The 22,820-nt window shown below is 36.2% G+C and overlaps 3 protein-coding genes across 4 annotated transcripts in view; 1 reads left to right on the top strand and 2 right to left on the bottom strand.

Moving 5' to 3' along the window:
• Window positions 1-1,145: 1,145 nt before the first annotated feature.
• Window positions 1,146-10,385, bottom strand: LOC127845549 (E3 ubiquitin-protein ligase NEDD4-like). Its single transcript, XM_052376562.1, has 6 exons — window positions 10,132-10,385; window positions 5,671-5,862; window positions 5,153-5,451; window positions 4,675-4,776; window positions 3,720-4,008; window positions 1,146-1,777 (listed from the first exon to the last, which is right to left on the bottom strand). Exons 1-6 carry the CDS (start codon window positions 10,187-10,189, stop codon window positions 1,536-1,538), a joined length of 1,182 nt encoding a protein of 393 aa, XP_052232522.1. The 5' UTR covers window positions 10,190-10,385; the 3' UTR covers window positions 1,146-1,535.
• A 26-nt stretch (window positions 10,386-10,411) lies between these two features.
• On the top strand, window positions 10,412-18,589 carry LOC127845547 (E3 ubiquitin-protein ligase etc-1-like). The gene is made up of 7 exons (XM_052376561.1): window positions 10,412-10,658; window positions 11,035-11,083; window positions 11,728-11,934; window positions 13,751-14,037; window positions 15,793-15,894; window positions 16,305-16,593; window positions 17,127-18,589. The coding sequence occupies exons 1-7, from the start codon at window positions 10,596-10,598 to the stop codon at window positions 17,363-17,365; spliced, it is 1,236 nt and encodes a 411-aa protein (XP_052232521.1). The 5' UTR covers window positions 10,412-10,595; the 3' UTR covers window positions 17,366-18,589.
• Window positions 18,590-20,150: 1,561 nt separating this feature from the next.
• Window positions 20,151-22,820, bottom strand: part of LOC127843937 (zygote arrest protein 1-like) — a 78,159-nt gene continuing 75,489 nt past the window's right edge. Inside the window, exons 1-2 of one of the 2 annotated variants that reach the window (XM_052373840.1) lie at window positions 21,725-21,881; window positions 20,151-20,748 (exon numbers count right to left, since the gene is read on the bottom strand). In XM_052373840.1, coding sequence (XP_052229800.1) covers window positions 20,560-20,748; window positions 21,725-21,808 — 273 coding nt within the window. In that variant the 5' untranslated portion in view covers window positions 21,809-21,881 and the 3' untranslated portion in view covers window positions 20,151-20,559. Of the gene's footprint in view, window positions 20,749-21,724; window positions 21,882-22,820 lie in introns of those variants that run through there. The other variant, XM_052373842.1, reaches the window with a different exon arrangement.

Raw genomic sequence — 22,820 nt, 5'->3', positions numbered from 1 at the left:
GATCCAAACTGTTTGCAAAGGCCTTTAAAATTTGGTTCAAGCGCTGAAAGGGTTAAATAAGCATGTGTATATCGCACTTATGGAATAAAAGCAGGAATAATGTCTATTAAATGTTGTCATTGATTATGACAAAGAATATAACAAAAATAAGTTTGTACACATTTTTATGCCCACCTTCGAAGAAGAGGGAGTATATTGTTATGCACAAGTGGGTCCGTCCATCCGTCCACCAGATGATTTTCGGATGATAACTTAAGAACGCTTAGGCCTAGGATCATAAAACTTCATAGGTACATTGATCATGACTTGTAGATGACCCCTATTGATTTTCAGGTCACTAGGTCAAAGGTCAAGGTCACAGTGACTCGACGTAGTAAAATGGTTTTCGGATGATAACTCAAGAACGCTTACGCCTAGGATTATGAAACTTCATAGGTACATTGATCATGACTTGCAGATGACCCCTATTGATTTTCAGGTCACTAGGTCAAAGGTCACAGTGACTTGAAATAGAAAAATGGTTTCCGGATGATAACTCAAGAACGCTTACGCCTAGGATCGTGAAACTTCATAGGTACATTGATCATGACTGGCAAATGACCCCTTTTCAAAAGGCTTTTGATTTTCAGGCCACTAGATGAAAGGTCAAGGTCACAGTGACTCGAAACAGTAAAATGGTTTCCAGATGATAACTCGAGAACGCTTACGCTTAGGATCATGAAACTTCATAGGTACATTGATCATGGCTGGCAGATGACCCTTATTGATGTTCAGGTCACTAGGTCAAGGTCACGGTGACTTGACACAGTAAAATGGTTTCCGGATGATAACTCAAGAAAGCTTACGTCTAGGATCAGCAAACGTCATAGGTACATTGATCATGCCTCGCAGGTGACCCCTATTAATTCTCAGGTCACTAGGTCATAGGTCAAGGTCACAGTGACTCAAAACAGTTAAATGGTTTCCTGATGATAACTCAAGAATAATTAGGCCTAGGATCATGAAACTTTATAGGTACATTGATCATGACTCGCAGGTGACCCGTATTGATTTTCAGGTCACTAGGTCAAAGGTCAAGGTCACAGTGACAAAAAACGTATTCACACAATGGCCGCCACTACAACTGACAGCCCATATGGGGGGCATGCAAGTTTTACAAACAGCCGTTGTTGACATTTCAATTTAATAAATCACTTCTTGGATGATTGTGCACATCGGTGCTGTCAAAATCTGGCAACTGATGAAACATTAAGAACAGGTCTTTATATAGGAAACGGACTCGAACGTATCTGTTTACTCTATTCAATCCTGCTATTGTATGTGAGAAGTCAAGTGGTAAGTGATCTAAGTTCACTTTAGTAAGAATGTGTCCCGTTAATGGTTGGGAGTGATAGGAAGGCTCGATTGGTCATAGTCGGGTGTAAGTATAGGTATAAGTATACTTAAGAGTACCTGGGGTACATGAAAGTAGTACCCGAGCCGACAATGACAAATCGAGCGTTAAGCGATAGGAAGTAATTACGTGTAAATCCACGTTACGATCGTTCTGACCGACCGGACCCGTATTGCCCGTGAGTCAATGCCTTGTGAAAGGAGGAGTAAAATGCGATGGCGGTCTCGTTTCCTAGGGGGATTCGGAGCCGCTGGATGCACGTGATCGCCTGTGGAAGCTCCGAGGAAGGATCCACGCGGTTGAACTCGACTTCGAGGGGGATGCCGTTGACCGGAAGTGACGACATACCCGTTATGAAATGAAACAGACTGACAGCCTCGGAATCTGAAAACAAAAATTCCTTTGTTTATGCACAATGGTGTTCTACAGCGATACATGTATTAGATAACACATTTGCGAATTATGCGTACAATGAAAATATAACATTTTACGTAATTCTTTTGTGAGATGTTTGTCATATGACTTGATGGTATTGGGTAGATTTTGTTGATTTTTAACCAGGTTTTTCGAAGGAATAAACTGTTTTTAGATTGGCGATGTCGGCGGGCGGACTGGCGGGCGGAACAAGCTTGTCCGGGCCATAACTTTGTCGTTCATTGTCAGATTTTAATATCATTTGGCATATTTGTTTACCATCATTAGACTGTGTGTCGCGTGAAAGAATTACGTCGATATCTCCAAGGTCAAGGTCACAAATTGAGTTTGAAGGTCAAAAATGGCCATAAATGAGCTTGTCCGGGCCATAACTTTGTCGTTCATTGTCAGATTTTAAAATCATTTGGCACATTTGTTCACCATCATTAGATGGTGTGTTGCGCGAAAGAATAACGTCGATATCTCCAATGTCAAGGTCACAATTTGAGTTTGAAGGTCAAATATGGCCATAAATGAGCTTGTCCGGGTCATTACTTTGTGATTCATTGAGATTTTAAAATCAATTGGCAAATTTGTTCACCATCTTAAGACGGTGTGTCGCGCGAAAGAATCACGTCGATGATCCCTATTGATTTTCAGGTCACTAGGTCAAAGGTCAAGGTCACGGTGACCCGAAATAGTGTTTCCGGATGATAACTCAAGAACGCTTACGCCTAGGATCATGAAACTTCATAGGTTCATTGATCATGACTCGCAGATGACACCTATTGGTTTTCAGGTCACCATGTCAAAGGTCAAGGTCACGGTGACCCGAAATAGCAAAATGGTTTCCGGATAACTCAAGAACACTTATGCCTAGGATCATGAAACTTCATAGGTACATTGATCATGACTTGCAGATGACCCCTAATGATTTTCAGGTCACTAGGTCAAAGGTCAAGGTCACGGTGATTCAACTTAGAAAAATGGTTTTCGGATGGTAACTCAAGAACACTTACGCCTAGGATCATGAAACTTCATAGGTACATTGATCATGACTCGCAGATTACCCCTATTGACTTTCAGGTCACTAGGTCAAAGGTCAAGGTCACAGTGCCAAAAAACGTATTCACACAATGGCTGCCACTACAACCGACAGCCCATATGGGGGGCATGCATGTTTTACAAACAGCCTTTGTCTTGAAGAACTTTTGTACAGAATTTCAATTTCGACAACATAAGGCCGAATTTGAGTCTTGGTCGCAGGCTTCCTAAAAATAGGTCATCAGGTCAAATCCAAGAAATACTTTGTTACCCCTCTAGAGGTCATATATAAGCCTGATCGCATTTTAGAAACAAATTGCTGGAACTATGGAGGCAATATGTATAATCAAATTTTAAACTTTCAACATGAATTTTTGTGACCATTCTAAGCCAAGTCACAGGTGTCCAAAAACTAGGTCAGCATATCCAGATTCGATCGGTGAGCGCTTCTGGGTCTCCCTACCAATCAAATCGGATAAGTTGTATTATTTTGCTTACAATTTTTTTTTGAGCTCGGTTGTTTTTGGAGAAAACCCGAGGTATTGTGATAGCCAGCTCGTCGTCCGCGCGGCGTCGTGCTAAAACCTTTACATTGGCTCTAAAATCAATGTGCTTCCACCTACAACTTTGAAACTTCCCATTTACATGCACCTTGATATGTATTACACGCCACACCCATTTTAGGTCACTATGTCAAAGGTCAAGCTCACTGTGACCTCTAAAAATCAAAAAATCTGACAATCTTTCATTTATTCAAAACTGCAACCGCAGCCGAGCGTTGGCACCCGTTATGCGGTGCTCTTGTAGAGTTTAACAGGGGTCGCGTGATGCGAAACGTAATTGTTTATACACTTAACATACGACGAACCTGTAAGCATATCCAGGCATTTCAGCGTGAAATCCTTCGCATTGGTTTCTCTCTCCGAGCGGGGATTCAGGCGCCCGATTTCTTTCGTTAATGATTCCTTCAAATATTCAGCTGTTGCATGGTCGCCGTTCTCAGCTTGCAGAATGTTTTCCACTTCATGAAGATCACGTGTCTTGTCGAGAAATTGCAACGTGTTCAGACCGTGTTTAAGCTGTTCAAGGGCGGCGAATCGTTTAGATAGTATCTCCCATTTTAGAAGATACTGCGTAAGTTCTAACCGATTTGATATCTGAAGAGAAATTTAAATAGAGAATGCGAGTTATATATACCAGACCAATTAGAATCTATGGATCGAAGGATATATGGTCCTAAATCTTCAAAATATTGAAATTGTGGTCAGATTTACTGGTATCATGTTGGGTCTCTGCCGGCCAGACTTACTGGTATCATTTTGGGTCTTTGCCGGCCAGACTTACTGTTATCATATTGGGTCAAGACCCGGCCAGACATACTGGTATGATGTTTGCAGACTTTCTTTTATTATATTTGGTTTTGGCCGTCCAGACTTACTGATATCATATTGGGTCTTGGTCAGTCAGACTTATTGTTAGCATATTGGGTTTTAGCCACACAGACTTACTGTTATCATATTGGGTCTTGGCCAGCCAGACTAACTGTTATCATAGTGGGTATTGGTCAGTCCGGTTTACTGTTATCATATTGGGTCTTCGCCATCCAGACGACCTGTTATCATATTGGATCTTGGCCAGCCAGACTTACTGTTATCATATTAGATCTTGGCGTGTCGGACTTTTTGTTATCATATTGGGTTTTGGCCAGTCATGCTTACTGTTATCATATTGGGTCTTGGCCAACCAGACGTACTGTTATCATATTGGATATTGGCATGCCATACTAACTGTTATCATCTTGGGTCTTGGTCAGCGAGACTTACTGTTATCATATTGGGTCTTGGCCAGCCGCAGTTGTCTATGTACCTCTCCACGTCTGAGTCAACAGCATCCTGCAGCTGATCACCGTCCGCAGCATTGTTTATCTGCCATCATGATGGGTGGTGACACATTAGAAATAGCATTACCGATAGCTTTATTTTGATGGTGTTGGCCGTGGTAGTGTTCGTGGCGGTGGTTGCTGTGGTTGTTGTTAGAAATAGTAGTAGAGCATTCAGTAGAAGTGCTGTTGTTGTTGAAGTAGTAGTAGTAGATGTAGTAAATTTTACAAATGCACATCGAGATTGTGGTAATCGGGTGACAGTTACAGTTGTTATGAGTAAGCCGACCATAATCATCAACGTATTTCAAAGAAATTACAACAATAGTTTTTTAAGATTGTTATATTCCTAATATGTAAAACATTAGCTACAATAAACCAATATTCTGCAAACACTATGTCAAATTAATAATTGCTCCTACCCTTTTGATCAATTGCCTTAGCAGCATGTTTTGCACCATACTGATATTCAGGTCATGCTCACATTCCAAACCTCGCAGATACTGGACAACTATAGGCGCGAGGTACGGAAATCCTGGTCCACCAGACATCGTGGAGACAACAATCGCTTTTCCTAGAGCGTGAAACCAGTGATTTTCTATTGCGCGCGCATTGTTGACCGGAAAGAGTTGTTGGCCATGGTCTTGCCCTTCAAACATGTCGATATCCTTTCTCAAAACCTCTTTAAAGAACAACGAAAAAAACTCTCTCATCGGCCCACCTGCGGATAAGGAAATAACTTATGAGTGATCAATCGATTATAATCCCAATGAAGAAAACAGTGCCTTGAGGTAGATAATCGTTTTTTTGATTATCCACTTCGCGATAATATATATATTTTAATTATTTGTACTCGCGGCAATATCTCTTTTTCCGTATAACTCACCCAGTAAAATCGGTAAAATATCGAGACAAACAATTGTACGTTATATGTTTATACCTTGCTCCTTTGCATGCTCGCTATACCCAGAAGTAACCATTGACACTTCCAAGGGCGACAACTCAGATTTACCCGACTTGAAGTAAGAAAATGCGTTTTCTAGTACGCATGACCTGTCAGCTATGAGGTGATTGGTAGGTTGTGTTTGTAACGCACGCAGTTCCCGTAACACCCCGTTTAGACTTTCTTCCTCTGAAATTGTAAGATAGGTTTATTCGTTCAGGCACTAGCAAAATTGCGTGATATATAAACAATAATGGCATATTATTCCTATCGATTTAAACATTTTTTTTAATCAAACGTGGATTGCGATATTCAATAATTTACTCGTTTATTTCAAAATGAATAGGTTATGTTTCTGTTAATAAAAAATAAAACAATTAAATTCAGACTTAATCAAACATGAACATTATAAAGAATACGGGACAATAACACAGTGGATTATAGCACTTCACTTTTTAAAGTAACCTACAATCAAAATAATCAATATATGATAAAAATATTGACAATTTAATCGGCAAGAAAAGGAACAAGAAACGCTTTTTAGAATCCGTTAAAGTCTCTATAACGCTCAAAATCAACGAAAATTTCGTTAAGTATTTCGTAAAATAAAGTTAACACGTTAACAATCAGTGTTCCTTATAGCAATAGCCAAAATTTCAACGCTAGATGTGGTCACTGGGGGCTGACGAGGTCAAAGCGTAGTCCGTTTCGCTACGACGTCGAGTATATGTTTTACTACGAAAACATTGTTTAAATACACATGACGTCGAGAACGGATAGTCGAAAATTGTGTTTAAAACATGTGAGATTATGATTTTGTAATAACAAAACTCTGAATTTAAGCACAATGTCATTTCATAGGTCTGTTACATCAAATTATAATCCAAGATGTGTCTGGTTTATGCGGTTAAACATGAAATAGACCGCTGATTTATCAAACCGAAGTCAAGTTTCACTTAAAAAAATGCAATTAAGGTTTACAACTGTGTTTAATTGACACAATTTTACAATTTCCATATTGATCTATGTATTGTTAAGCCACTGGTGTGTTTAGAAATGTGTAGGGTGACCCAGTTATCAGAAATAAAGGCTACATATTATTATAAGGCATGATCATGTCTCTGACAGCATACGTATATGCCTCGCTACGACAACGCTTTAGCGTGCATGCGTTTCTCACAGAAGACGTATTGGTTATCTCTCAAAGGCAAAATAAAGAAGAAGAAAAATTAATACAGAGTCATGGAGTGGCTAGATGTTTCCTTTGAGACAGAGGTAGTAACAACGGCACAACATGATCCGAAGCGCACAGTCGACATGGTAATGCACATTATTATGATATAATTACATTCACGACTAGGCCAAAGGAAACGATTAAAATCGAAAATCCATATATAAGATGACAGTTGAGAGTCGAGAACCTAATGTCGTCGGTCTCAATAAAAATGACGCATCTTCACCTTTTGACAATCCCTTATACGTTCATTTTGATAGAGACCGACGATAGGTTTTCAGCATACGGTACTCTTTATCAAATGACATTCGATTCATGTTATTCCCAACTCGCTTATCTCGAAACTCTGCTTATGTCAAAGTAAATCCCATGTTCCAACTTCGATCATTATTTATCTCATACGGATTTTGATTTTTACATTGTATATATCAAAGCGATTTTCTTGAAAATCGGTTATCGTCAACTAATTTTGAGGTGAATTTCATGTTCGTATACATGATTGTACCTGTAAAATCCACACCTGTAACAGCCGTAAGGTGTGGAAAGTAGGACCCCAATGGCACAAATCCGCAATTGCATAATCAATATATTGTTGTAAAGTTGTGGCAGTGGGTTTCTGTCACAGGTTATTGTTAACTGCGTACATGACGGCCGGTAAATTTACTTCGTGTTACAATGCGGTTAAGGCCCAGTCTCACTATGATGCCGGCGGAGCCCCAGTGCGTGATCAGGCATCTACCGGGATGAACCGGGGCCCTACCGGGATGAACCGGTGCTCCACCGGGATAAACCGTGGACGACCGGGGAGAACCGGTGCTCCACCGGGAAAGTATTAAAATGTTTAATACCTCCGGGATGAACCGGGAGTCACCGGGTAGGACCGGCAACGACCTGCGTGGCACCTGGAACAACCGGGACTGTACCGGGAACAACCGGGACGGCACCTTAGCTCCACCGGGGCCCAAAGTCATCCCGGCAGAGCTACGGCAACGCTCCGGTGAATGCCGGCAGAGTCCCTTTATAGCTACGTTACATAAGTAAACCGGTGCTCTGATGGTACCGTCCCGGTTGTTCCCGATGCAGTCCCGGTTGTTTCCAGTGCCAAGCAGGTTATTGCCGGTCCTTCCAGGTAACTCCTGGTTCATCCCGGAGGTATTAAACATTTGAATACTTTCCCGGTGGAGCCCCGGTTGTCCCCGGTTAAACCGGGGCGTTGCCGCAGCTCTGCCGGGGTCTGATGCCGGTATAACCCCGGTGAGTGCCGGCGTAGTGACGGTATACCGGGGCTCTGTCGGGACTCTGCAGGCTTTCACCGGGTTCAACCTTTTCGTTTGGATGTTCATGCGCACAGTGAAGCACGGCATCTTTTGCACTGGGAAATGGCAGTCTGCAGTAACTGAAAACTGCATGTGATATGTCCAGAAATGGATACAGAAACTTCGTTGAGCAACCTATACATTATATTTGTACTTCGTTGCGCAACCAATACATACTCTGTGCGAAACCTTTACATAAAACGACTTGTAATTTCCTTCGAAACAAAGAATTTGCATAATTAAAATATATGTTCGTAACCTGTTTTGTACTTTAAAATGTGTAATGTACACTGAATCGAAGTAAAATGTAGTTTTATTTAATTTAAGTTACCGTAATTGGCTATTTTAACAGAATAACCACCTTATGCATTGCTTCAAATCAAAATATTTCGATTTTAGCTCAAAATAAACTTAAAGGTTGCAACTACGCGCATTTGTTATTAGTTTGTTATTGAAAATAAGTACCTACCATTACTGGATGTTCCGTTCTCTAATCCATAAACACCAGAAAATATGAAACTCGCCTGATTAAGTAGTGTATTTACACCATGTTTTCGTAGTAAAACATATACCCGACGTCGTAGCGAAACGGACTACGCTTTGACCTCGTCAGCCCCCAGTGGATGTGGTATGATTACATAGATTTTTGTAGATACAAAATGCTCGTTTTTATTTATTTGTGGCCACAATTAATTCCCGCGAATATATTTATTCATACGACACACGAACAGTGTTCATGTGTCGTATGAATAGATATGCAAAACAATAATAAAAACGAGCATTTTGTATCTACAAACATCTATTTTACCAGACCACATCAGGCGTTGAAATTTCGGCAATTGCCATAAGGAACACTGATTTTTAATTGGTTAAGTTTATTTTACGAACAATTGTACGAAATGTTCGTTGATTTTGAGTAGTAATGTTACTTTAATCTCTGTCCTTTATTACTAACTTGAATGATATCTTTGATGACCGGAAATATTACAATCTTTTATACATAAAGTTTTTTTTCTATATTGTTTTTAATAATATTGCTACAGTTAGGTTTAATTAACACACATATTGTCTGTTTAAGGAGTTAATATTCCAACAAACAAGACTCCTTAATACATACGATAATGATATGGCAATGCATGTTCGATCACATATGTGTTTGTAACTGAATGATTTCACTAGTAATCGACTAACATTTCGAATACATAAGTTTATATGAATTCTACTGATTTATGAATTTCAATGTATAAACGAGGTACACATCTTAAGCAGTTACGAGGTTGTCTTCGACATTTGTCCTCTTTATTCCAGTGTCCATTGTTATATTGATTGTATTATTATCGCAAAATCGTTATGTGAACCAGAGATCTATTAACTAACATGGTCATTGGGAGATCTTTGATCACACAAAAAAGCCCTCACAGATTGTTTATTATTATGTTCTCTATTTGGTTGTTAACAAAAATCCTGCGACAGTGCGACACTTATGTTTCATCCAAATCAATTTGATGATGCATTAAACTATTGATTTCCTGCTTCCAAAAGTACCATTAGCATTGTTTGATTTTAATTAAAATTAAATAAAGTTAAATTGTGAATAACGTATTGTTGCATTTACAATAAATTGCGTGTATATTACTGTAATGTATGATGTTCCCCAAATCGCATACTAGTCTAACACATAACTAAATACAGGCCGACAAAGACATTTTCAAGATTTATTTGCATTGTAAGTATAAAAAACATACGTGTACGCTATAAAGAATTTTAACACTTTTTAAGGAACTGCAATTAAAAGCATATGAAGTACAGGCTCACAATGTGGCCAAACGTTTCCTACAGCTCCATTTGTATGCCGCAATATATCTTTCCATGTCCTAGTTCTCTCCAAATGGAATAGATATTACTTACCTTTCACCTCTTGTTTTGTTTCGGTTGCTATTTCATCCTTCGATTCAGTGTGTCCCATGTTAGGTCTAGAACATCCCGAAAACACAAAAGGATTTCACAAAACGGTCAAAAACATGAATAGATATATAAAAAAGCTATTATGCAAATCAATTGCTTAAAACTATATAGACCTTATTTATTAATAAGCGTATTAAAATGTTTAACTGTGCTGCTGGATTGTAGGCTAACGAATTCGACACAGTCTTTTATTTAGACCAGGAAGATATACCGACAAGCGATCGATCCGCTCTCATCGATAGGGTTTTAAATCATGGCTCAGTTTTAAATTGCCTATATGTTTGCGTATAAATCTTTAAACTGTGGAATTCTTATTATTACACAATGTGTCAATTGTTTTGAGATAATTGCGACGTTTAAGTTCATTTATATTGTAATAATTCAAAATAACAAAGACGGTAAAAAGGATGAATTCAAACAAGTCTATTAGAAACATGTTTAGAAGAGGTGACGAACCTGGCTCTATTCAGGTATTTTATGATATCTTATTCATATATTAGTTTTTTATGCTTTCGAAGGAGGGCATATAGTAGTCGCAACGCCCATTTTACGGTGATGTTTTTTTCCGCATATATTCTTATAATTATGGGCTTTGCGAAAACATAATGTCACATTAACAATTGTTTATTTGCTATTGGTCTGTCTAAATTAACAATATTGCAGATTTCACTATCCATGAAAACTATTACGTAGACGATATGTTCGCCCAAATATGAACACTTCCTTATCGCAAATATTTTATAGCTCTGGTCGTGCATAAGACGATTAAGTGCTGATAATTCAAGTTCATTTCTTAATTAAGTACTCTATTTAAATTTAAATGGTCGTTCTACAAATATTTTTCAGGTTGCCATTTTGCAGGCCGGATGGTTGCCTCAGGTTCCCATTGCGCCTGGTAAATGATTTGATTTCAGTTGTTTATTTAAATTATTGAATTCTCTGGCTTTGTTTTCAAGTTTATTAACCAACTTTGATAAAAAAAACTTGAAGTTTAATCGTTATCTAAATATATAAATGTTGACAGAATACGTTCCTTTGTATATATCGTGCATGTCCCCAACCCCCCTCCCAAGATTACACCGCAGTTGACGTTGCGATGACCGATGGTGAACATGTGTAATTTGTCATCACACTGATTATAATATAGTTGGCATTGTAGATCGGCTATAAAATAATGAAATTATTTTAGTTATGACAATTATACTACAATAATAACTAGAACAGTCATTGCCGATGGAAAATGCCCCCGCACTTGCTCATTGCGTGCATTCAAGGGCACTTACCTCTGTAAAAAATATCGAGACATACACGAGCATTATTCTCACACTCCTATAGTGTATAAACAACACATCTATACAGTTTCTTGTTGATAGGCAGAACACGAAGCGACAAATTCGCGACACAAAATATATATGCACAGTGTGACAGGCCAACCGATCGCGCGACAACTGACCAACCGACCGACAAGGGGATTAATTAATTTCATAATTATATTTAGCGTAATTTTGTTCATCGAATATTATTTTTTTTACCCAAAAGATCTGGTCGCATATCGGTTTGAACTGAAGCCAGTTATTGACAAGCTGATTGGAAGCAAACAAAACATTCAATTCATCGAGTTGGACCGGGAAAACATCTTTGAACAAGCCATAGCGTTTTACAAGAAATGCGATCATGATACGCACGTGAAACTCATGGTTACATTCAAAACAGGCGGCGTGAAGGAAGATGGGATTGACGGATCCGGTAGGTATTGCGTCACATATGTGTCTTGTTCTGAGAAAATTGGGCTAAATGCATGTGCGTTAAGTGTCGACACAGATTAGCCTGTGCCGTCCGCACAGGCTAATCAGGGACGACACTTTCCGCTTTTATGGTATTTTTCGTTTAAAGGAAGTCCCTTCTTACCGAAAATCTTGTTTAGGCGGAAAGTATCTTCCCTGATAAGCCTGTGCGGACTGCATAGGCTAATCCGGGACGACACTTTACGCACATGCATTATGCCCAATTTGCTCAGAACGCGACTCATATATTCACTCAATGGTATTCGTATAAAGAGTTCATGGGTCTTTATCTGGTATATACCTCAAAGATTTTTTTGTCGTAACAATATCATAGTGCCGCGTTAGCGGTTTGTTTGACTTCCTCGAAACCAACATATTTTACAAGACCTCAAAAGAAATAACTTACGTTAAGTTAAAAAAATCGACCTCGTAGTGTCATCGTTAGCTTTGTTAACAGTTTGGTGGGAAATCTTCAGTATATATATGTCTTTTTTTTAATCATATGCATTATTGAACGTTGTTTAAAAAGACTAATACATTGCGTCATTTAAAAAAAATACATGCATATTTTAAAATGATAATGTTTTTGAAATTTATTTCATCACAACATTTGTTTCTGGTTTAACTACATTTTCTTCTAATTACATATGGCGGCAGTATACTAGATTGTGAGATGTTATGTAATAACAAGTAATTTAAATGGGAATGTTTGGAAATACAACGACATCCGCTCCGATTGTTTATACAACGCACAACTTTTGGGTCTTTTTTCCCAATGGCTAATGTCATGCCATTTTGGGCCTTTTTCAGAATGGCTAATTTCAATCCATTCTATTTTAAAACAGCAACGAACCCCCCCCCCCCCTCAGATATCTTACACTTGAAGTTAATAAAAAATATCTAAACAAACAAATTTGAGACCACTTACTAGTTTTGCAAGTGAGAAAGTATATTAATCGATATTGAGCGAGTGAAGTAATACATATAGTCAGGCAATTTTGACGGGTTTGCTTTTTAATCATCGAGTGTTCTGGATTTTTTTTTATATGTCTTTAAAGTTGTTTTATCGACGTAACCTCTGAATCACTCAAAATAGGTCATATGATTATCTTGCAAGATGTCTTTCTCATTTAAAGTACGGTAGAGTTTGCGTAAAAATATTACCATTGTTATTAAAACGACGTAAATGTTCACATTCGAACATAACTTTGAAGGCTAGCTAAAAAGTAAAAAAATTGTGTTATTTTGGGTCCGGTAACTTTAACTGATGAAATTTTGAAATGACCTATTGTATGAAGTAAAACTTATGATTGGCAATGAGCTGTTCGCTATCAGGGTGAATGCCACACTCTGGAGAAGGTGCGGTTAACCTGCAAACAAGCACGGTTATTGCATGTACCACGTGCGGCTTCATGTGCATTTTCTTTACAGCCAAGATGATATGACATGCGTTGATGGGCGCATTTTGTACTTTGTCATGTGCAGTTCCACGTTTGAAGACCGAGCAATTTTTGTTAACAAACCAGATGACTGGTTGGTTTAAATTATTTAACAGCGTAGGTAAAAACGTGCTGCAATTATGTTTACTACTTTGCAACCTTCTATGATACTGATCTCAATAGTCAGTTGCTAAACGTCACGTGTGTAAAACAGTCTAAGCAAAAAGTTTTTTTCCAATTTTACATGGAAACAATGCTCTAACTGGTTTGCTATTTTTATAACATGCATTTAGTTTTTGAGAGTCCATTACAAAAAACATCTTTCAATATTTATCAAAGGTCTTCGACGGGAGTTTTACCACAGTTTCTTCAAGGTCTGCCTCACAAAAAAGACTATGTTTGTTGGCGATGGTCGTCGGAAATTTCCCTCAAACGACGTTAATCTAGTGCAGAACGGGTACTTCGCGGCCATTGGCCGGGCGATAGTTGCTTCCGTCATGAACGGCGACTGTGGTTTTCCGTACCTGTCGCCGATTGTATTCAAATACATGGTGGGCGAGGATACACAGGAAGACGAACAGCTGGATGCTGTTCCTGACCTAGATATTAAAGATCTATGTAAACATGTAAGAAACATATTGCTTGTTAAGTTGTTACTTTTATTTCTTTCATAAACTTTATGTCTGTTCACTATATTATGACGCTTTCATGAACAAGTGGCACACTGTTTGTCGCTTTCGTGTGCAGTTTTATTGTCTGAACATCTTTGTAAGCATGTGGTAAACCTTGCGTCTTTCATTATCATGGAACAACTTGCTTTCGCTTCTACTATTCAATTTAATTACTGTTTTGCAAAGGTATAGACGAGTAAATTGTTATTGTTTACATTCGGGATTTTCCGCGCATGCGCACTGACTGGTTGGCAAAAACACTGGTTACAGTAATGTAAAACATGTATAAAAGACTTTTGTTTATACAATAAAACGATAAAATAATCCGAAATAAACATAAAATCTCTTAAATAATAGCGCAAATAAATCATATTTAGTACCAATAAATTTTTATTCATAAATATATTTTCGTCTTTAAAAACATACACTTAGTTATTAGCATCAGAGTAAACGTGATCGGAAGACTAAATACTGAAAATACCACAAAACAAAACAAATAAATAAGCCGTATTTTTTCTTATAGTAAGACTTTTATAAATGAAATTTCAGAAATAACGAAACGTATATTTATTTGATCACAATCATAAGTGGTGCGGATATTGTTATTCTTCATCAGCGATTGAATGTGTAAGAGGTGCATTTAATCAAATATAAAACAAAGCCATAAAAAGCGGAATACATAACAATTGTTAAATTTTATCATTTTCTTTTCCATTGAATGAATCTTCGTTTCGTTTCCATTGAATGATAATATTAATAATTTTAAGAATACAAATGGAGAAGTACCTGCATATTGTACAAATTGAACTGTCTTTCCATGTATATATTGCATTTTTTTACTAAGTGATAAGGAGTGTCAAGCATTTTATGATAAATATCACTATATATTTAATTTATTTTACGCAAGTATTTTTGATTGTTTGTTTTCATGACGGTGTTCCGTGCACTGCTGTAATTAAAATTAACATACCATGTTTACACGTAATTGCCGATTTTATATTTGCCGGTAATCGTTAAATACATTAATTGTGTTGCACAGTAAAATTGCACAATTTTTTTATTTATAATTATTAAACACAATGTATAATGATTAAACTGGCTAATATATATATATATATATATATATATATATATATATATATATATATATATATATATATATATATATATATATATATATTATATATATATATATATATATATATATATATATATATATATATATATAGGGTTCGAACACTGAAAATCCCACATGACATGAGGGTTGTTTGAAATAATTGATAACCTATAAGCAGGCAGAAAGGAAAGACACATTCTATCTATACGTTATACGAATGTTAATGTTGGCTATAATATTAGATTCTTTATTCACAAGAGTAAAAAAAGGATGTACGAAGGAGCTCTAATAAACAAGGATTATGATTGAGGCTTTCAATCTGAAATTCCAGTTTCTCCTCCGACTGTATTCGTTTTTAGTCCCCTTCCTTTTGATGACATTCAAATGGGGTTTAACTCCACAATAAATAATTATACCAAGAAGACATGATTACATACCTGTCTGTTAACGAGTATGTAACATTTGAATTACGTATTACGGTAGAAGTCTAATTAATAATTGCTTGAAATAAAAATACCATCATAACGAATTATTGAAATAGGAATGAAATTTCCTTTATAGTGTAATAATTTATATTGCCATTTATTGATTAGCTGCTGGATGCCAAAACTGACGATGAAGTGATTGAGGTGACGGGAGGAGATCAAGGCTCGATCATCAGTCATATCGGATGGCCAACAGGGGAAAATTTCAGTGTAAGTTTGCCTCTTGCCCATTATTAATCTTGTAGTGAATTAACAGTCCATATTTTTACACACGTTTTATGTCCAGCGTTCATCAACCTCAATATTGCCTGAGAAACAACAAATTTATATTTAAAAACATGGAATTGATACACGAACTTTCCTAGTTTGTAATGCAAGATAATCCATATCTACATAGTTATGTCTTGAGCTATTTGTCAGCACGGTAAAAGATGTAGCCATACATCGCATATTATAAATCTTATAACTCTGAAGTATTATCGTGATAAATGTTAAATTTAACCTCGTTTTCGCTCACTTTTGCAATTTCATAGAACACCTTGGGTACGTACGGTCCTGGAAACTCTTTTGCAGTGTACTAACTTGTAATCTTTACCAAATCCATTAATTATCCACTACAGTTACGAAACAGAAACGTTCTAGTCCAAATGTTAATTCACTGGGACATAATAGAGAAACGCAGAAGGGCATTGGACCAACTAAAAGCTGGCCTTAATCACATGGGTTTTCTCGAGGCCACTAAGAAGAACCCAAACCTTCTGCCCCTGTTGGTGTATTCGGAGAGCTTTAGTCTCAACGCCGAGTACGCTCGAAATCAACTTCAGCCTAAGATAAAGGCGTTGGAGTGTGCGGATGAAACGCAAATGCAGGCAAAGCGATGGATGCAGGAGTTTCTGAACGACATGTCTGGTAAAGTTTTTAAAAGCTTAACCCATTTATGCCTAGCGTCTAGAACAAATGCCTTGGCAAACAGTGTAGACCCAGATGAGACGCCGTATGATGCGGCGTCTCATCAGGGTCTGCGCTGTTTGCTTAAAGGAATTTCTGTAAAAAATATTCTAAATATAGAAATAAATGTACTAGACACCCCTAGTTTTGGAAATAAATTGATCCAATTTAGAAGGATGGGAGAGTCCACTAGGCATAAATGGGTTAAAGAAATTTATCATGAAACTAATTGCCTGGAATATTTGGGAAAAACTATATTGATAACATGTTGCTATTTTAATTGCATTGATGTACATAATGCAAGGTAGAAAGACATTTCACTATTTTTTAGTAAAATTGAAGAACTAAAAGAAAAGAATAAAGTTAACGCATTGACTTAAAACGAATATTTTTATGACATACATTTGTTTTGCAAAGGCATTGTTTATAATCGTTTTGCATGTACAAAATGTATCTTTTTAATTACTTATGTATTATTTCTTTGTTAACTTCAGACGAAGATGCACAATCATTCTACCAGTTTGCAACTGGTTCTGCGGATCCTCCTGTAGCCGACGAAAGCATTTCCATGGAATTCAACTCGTATGACCATACATTGACCCTGCCGTCTGCGAGCACGTGTAGTTCGCTTTTCCGAATACCTCTAGGGAACAGAACCTCGATTGATTTCAAACGGTCGATGAAAACGGCCTTGGACAACGCAAGATTTGGGTTCGGTGCAGAAAGGACCTAATGCTTATGGCTTGAAATGGCTTAACGCATGATGAATGAATAAAACTGTTTCAATGAATCCTTGCATGTGTATAATCATAACCCAAATACTGTAACATTCGCATATTTTATTTTGTTTATTATACCCTATCTGATATAAAAGTGAAATGTTTTTACAGATCGGTTAATTTTCATTCAGTTCAATGAAGTTATACGGTTAATATACTGGTAATATTCACATGTTCAATCGAGAAACTAGACCACTTTCTAAAGTACGAGTTGTCAGTACAAACTTTTTGCCGTCGTCATGTTTAAACATGCAGAAAAGTTTGGAACTCTTATGTATTGTAACTGTATATGCAGTTATTGTACTCATAAGTACCGCAATGCGTTACATAACGTGGAACGGATAGGGTGTAAGCTTATAAATATGGTATTCCGTAACGGTTTTGTCTGTTTCGACTAAAGTTCTGTGTTACTTAACTTATTTTTGTTTTTGCCAGTTTATAACATATTTTTGACAAAACAAGACATGCATAATAACAATTTTTATACATCAAAGGCTGCATTATTTGTTTCTAGTACTTACTACTGGAATTGATTGATATGTAAATAAAGATTATTTGAACGTTATTTTTGCATTTAAAAAAATGACTTTATGATGAAACATTTGTAAGCATTTTGTCTTCAATATAAAAGTGCTTTCCATTGGCGTGCCTATAAACAATAAAGTTGTGCTGCTGCTCTTGTTTGCATACGGCTTAGGAGCAGTTCATTGTAATTCATTGGTAATATATTTTGTTGTTTTGCTTTTTAATTGGGATGCTTTGTTGTTGAGTTTAACACAATAAATCTTATGTGAATAACTTTCTATTAAAAGTTGTTTGTTGAGTTTCTCATGAGGTGTCCCTATTTTCATTAATTTCTATTTGCGTTTGTTGCATGTTTTTGAACTTCGTATAGAATATCATTGGTCACGTGCACATATAAACATATGACTTCGTGCTGTTCAATTGTTTTTGTTCAGCAAAATATTTACTTTGTTTAACAAGCAACGCGAATTTTGGAATAGGAATGTTATCATTTACTTGCAATGGGCTTTGATGCAGTTACTTGTGTTTCCAATTCTAATTTGTTGATTTGAGAATCCTGGGGGAATATTGCTGAAATAAAAAGTTTATCACGCAATGTTTGTTCATAAGTTTCGCACCGAGTACATAACAATGTTTGAATATTTTTCTTTGTTTAGTAAATATTTTTTTTTCATGCAGTTTATCTTGTAAATATGCACGAATCATTTATTTAAGCTCTGTTTTTTATATTTAGTACACACGTCATATTTGGATTTATACATCCCTATAGAACATAGAGATACAATAAAAATGCGCTTTGATAGCTATAGGTATAAAGTAAAAGAACGAAAACAATTGTGATATCCTGCTGATATAAATCTTAACAATTAATTAGAAGTTAATACTATGATGGTTTGTTTACCATTCGTGCATGTTGTTATATGGATTTTAATTGTGTTATACAGCCTATTGTGCCCAGGTTCAAATAAATTACACATTAAATTAATGCGACGAGTGACTTTCTACAACCTAATCACTTAACTACGATAGCAACAAACTGCGAGGAACATGTCTCAACATACTGAATAGTAGGTTACATCCATGTGGTTTAAAGTCACTTACACTTCAAACACTCAAACGGACATAAAAAGATTTAAGGTAGTCCACAGGTTTTGCGGTAAACACATAGTCATTGAAACTGTCTACCAGCACTGACTTTTTACTCGCAGTGTTAGATGTTGAATCGCTCGAAACAGTTGTTGACGCATGGAAGCTAACATTGTTTCGACAGTTATGCAGTTTTCCGTGTAGAAACTTTGCAAAAAACGTGTTCCTCAATAGACTGAAGCGATATTTTTTACCTTGATTATCAGCCAAGGATTTATCCCATATATAGTTAGGTTACTTCATAAGTATAATCTAAAGGAGTATGTATTTGAGCAGTGGGACCTTTGTTTCAAAAATGCAGTGGAAGAGCATTCTCCGGAGACACGTAAAAATCGGTCCAGAGTAGCCAGGTACTTGGAATCATACACTCAAAGACCAGATATGCCCGAGATAATGCCGAAGGACGGTAACCCATATGTTCCTTATGCAATCTCAAAATCCCATCCAGAGTTGCTGTTCATATTTAAATTATTAGTGAATAGAGCGGTAGGGCGCATGTTATCAATATTATATGCGGAACAGTGTCACACGTGCTCAAGATGGTGTGACATTTATTTGTCTTCAGCTCGTATAATAATCCCCGCATAGCACATATGATTGCATTCGTCATTCAAACTTGCGTAGCAGACTTCTACTTATACTGGTGCAGTTGACCGATTGAACAACAAGCGGGTGTATTAGTGTGTCAAACGTTCCTCAACGCAAGCGCGTCAAATTTTACAATGCTTACGTTATATCGTGTGTTAAAGGGATATGTTTAACATTTAACAGTCTTTCTCGGGCACTGTGATCCTAAATACTAACAAAATGTATTGCAGATTGTTTCACTTGAATACCAGTACTTGCTTTAATTTCATACCTTCGAATAATAGTTCAAATGTATATGTCTGTTTATAATGACACTGTTAACTGTGATTATCGCTGGCGACGTGTTAGATATTGTACTATTCATATCTATATTATGGTTATGCTTTTTGTAAACTATTGTACATTTTGTCTGATTATTTGTTAAACTCTTCGTGTATTTGAAGGAAACAAAGTCATATATAATGAAAACATAAACATTGATTTGATCTTTCTATGCGTTTTAATATATCGAGAATACATCAAAAATAAAACACATGAGCCATTAATTACCATTTTAGACTATAATTTCAAACCTTATTATATTCTATTGAACTTTAAAGATCACGTTTGCTTTATTTTTAGCATAATATAAATATATATATAATTTTTGAAGAAATTTACATATAATGGTTAGAATTGCACGAGAAACGTAACAAATTAAAATCAGTAAATTCAATCATATCAGTTGAACATTCTTGCACGCACGACATGTTTAAAGGACACGTATCAATCAATAAAATTGAATCAATAGTAAAATAAATACGTATGTGTTTTTGGTCCACGAGGTCTTCAAAATCACATTTTCTTATACTCATACTGTATTTGGTCATTTATATCAACTTAATTTTCTTTACTGGCATCGGTTCCCAGATCGGCATTTTTCGCAGAGATCGCTGCGATGGGGTTTGTTCGGGTCGGTGTGGCGGGTCTTGTCACATCCGCATGTTCTGGCAACTTCACCGCACAATGAGCACATAGTCTCCTCCACCCTGTAGGGCTGGCACATGATCTTGCAGGACTTGCATTCTTGGCCATAGTACTTGAAACACATTTGTACGTTATTTTATTAACTCAATGTAAACGGGAAAGGTAATCTGGCTCAACTTAAAAAATCAGGAATTCGTGTACAAAACAGAACTGTAATTGCATTTAGATTATTACGAATTGTAAAAAAATAACACTTCAAAATAAATCGGCAAATTTTGCTTAATAAAGCAAATCGAAAATAGCAATTGTATTTTACTGACTTACATTTGGCAAAATATTATTGCATTTAAATAAATCAATTATGTCCAAGTATCATTTAATTCCTTAGAAAGAAACATAAATGGAGTCCAAATTTCCTGTACATTAAACATTAAGTATGCACTTAATGTTTAAAATGCATAATTACTATGCGATTTTTTATTCGTTATCAAAGGGTTGCTGATATGAAAGATTTCACCAATTTCGCAGAAATGTCTTTGTGAAATATAGCTCAAGATCCATGTCATCGTTACAAATATTAGGATGCTCATTTATTCATAAAAAAACAAATGTATTGCTTAAATCAATATTTTCCCACGTAATTTGTTTTTATATAAAAATATCAAATAATGTTTGATTATATTTTCCTTAACATTTAACGAAATAAGAACAAGTTACCAACTCATAACCATACAATATCTGGAACAATTTTACTTGTGACGACAGTAACAGTTGTTCATGTGTGATATAACGTTTAGTCCATGGAACCCATCCATAAATCGTTCACGTGAAATAAATAATTACACGTATTAGCTAAGTATTATGGAAATCGTGCATGGGCTAGTCAAATGATTAATATTAAAAATATAATTATTATGATATAAAACAAAAAGTAATGTCTCATTTGATGAACAGTTACTATGTTTTCATGTTCCAATTTTCAAAAAATTATTTATCATGTACCAATGAATGTATAATTATAAATCACTTGACAAATTTTGTGTAACTATTTATGTAGACACAATTGTCAAGTACAAAAATATACATACCAGAGTTTTGGCCTTATTCTTAGAGTAAACCTTAGCACTTTCCCATTTAGCCTTGCATTTCGAGCACTCAAAGAATCCGTACATTTCTAATATCGGTGTTTACAAATTACGCTTTGTAGGACACTTGTTCAGTATCGTTTTGTCTATTTTCTGAAAAAGCAACTATTTATATACACTGGATTAAATTCATTTAAACAGCTTCCTTATACGATTTTGTTTTCAATCACATATTTATATAAAGAACAACGTGCATGTACCGAGTAACACATTAAATAAATAAAAGGCGAAACTGATACAAGTGACAATTCAAAATTTGGATAAGTAGGTCGGCCCTTTTTCTGAATATGAAATGGCATGAACAAATCTTCCATTTCTGTTTTACATTTGTCATTGTCGAAAAGTTTACTTAACTAAAAGTGTTTTCAATCACATATTTATATAAAGAATAACGTACATTTACCGAGTAACACATTAAATAAATTAACGGCGAAACTGATACAGTGTAAATTCAAAATTTGGGTAAGTAGTTCGGCCCTTTGTTTCTTAATATGAAATGGTATGCAAAAAATCTTCCATTTCTGTTTTACATTTGTAATTGTCGAAAAGTTTACTAAACTAAAACTTAATTTATCGAATTTTATTGAATGAATCAAATTATGTTTGCATGGTTAATAGTAAATTTAATTGAATGTTTTTTTTTTCGCAAATTCAACCTTAAAAAGAAGTTTAAGTTCGGCACAAAAAAATAAGGTCGGTCGGGTTTGTGGAAACAAACATTTAATAAAAATCATTAACATTTTATGTAGCGTAATATAAGCAGTTTGAGAACTTTCATCGAATAGGATGTACATACACATAAAAGAACCTTCATCGAATAGGATGTACATACACATAAAAGAACCTTCATCGAATAGGATACACATAAAAGCATGAGGAGACCTTAAATTGTAAACCGCCGTCTTAAGTAGAACTTGTCCTGTCTTATGCGCGTGTACTGAGCATAGAACCGCCGGGCGTGTGGGTGCCGCGTTCAGCGTTTCAGAGAGTTCATGTGCGATTCAAGCAAGACTGAAATCTTCACGGAGTAAAGTTCATT

This window comes from Dreissena polymorpha, chromosome 9 (genome assembly GCF_020536995.1).
Source record: "Dreissena polymorpha isolate Duluth1 chromosome 9, UMN_Dpol_1.0, whole genome shotgun sequence".
In the NCBI taxonomy this organism is placed as follows: Eukaryota; Metazoa; Mollusca; class Bivalvia; order Myida; family Dreissenidae; genus Dreissena; species Dreissena polymorpha.
Note: the sequence above shows the minus strand (reverse complement) of the source record. Positions and strands in the feature narration are given on the sequence as shown.

Coding starts and splice junctions, on each gene's coding strand:
- LOC127845549 (XM_052376562.1), bottom strand. CDS start 10,189: ATGGGACACACTGAATCGAAGGATGAAATAGCAACCGAAACAAAACAA. Junction 5,452..5,670: donor CGAGCATGCAAAGGAGCAAG/GTATAAACATAT, acceptor CCTTATCCGCAG/GTGGGCCGATGAGAGAGTTT. Junction 1,778..3,719: donor ATGCCTGGATATGCTTACAG/GTTCGTCGTATG, acceptor TTTTGTTTTCAG/ATTCCGAGGCTGTCAGTCTG.
- LOC127845547 (XM_052376561.1), top strand. CDS start 10,596: ATGAATTCAAACAAGTCTATTAGAAACATGTTTAGAAGAGGTGACGAA. Junction 11,084..11,727: donor TCAGGTTCCCATTGCGCCTG/GTAAATGATTTG, acceptor TTTACCCAAAAG/ATCTGGTCGCATATCGGTTT. Junction 14,038..15,792: donor TTAAAGATCTATGTAAACAT/GTAAGAAACATA, acceptor TTTATTGATTAG/CTGCTGGATGCCAAAACTGA.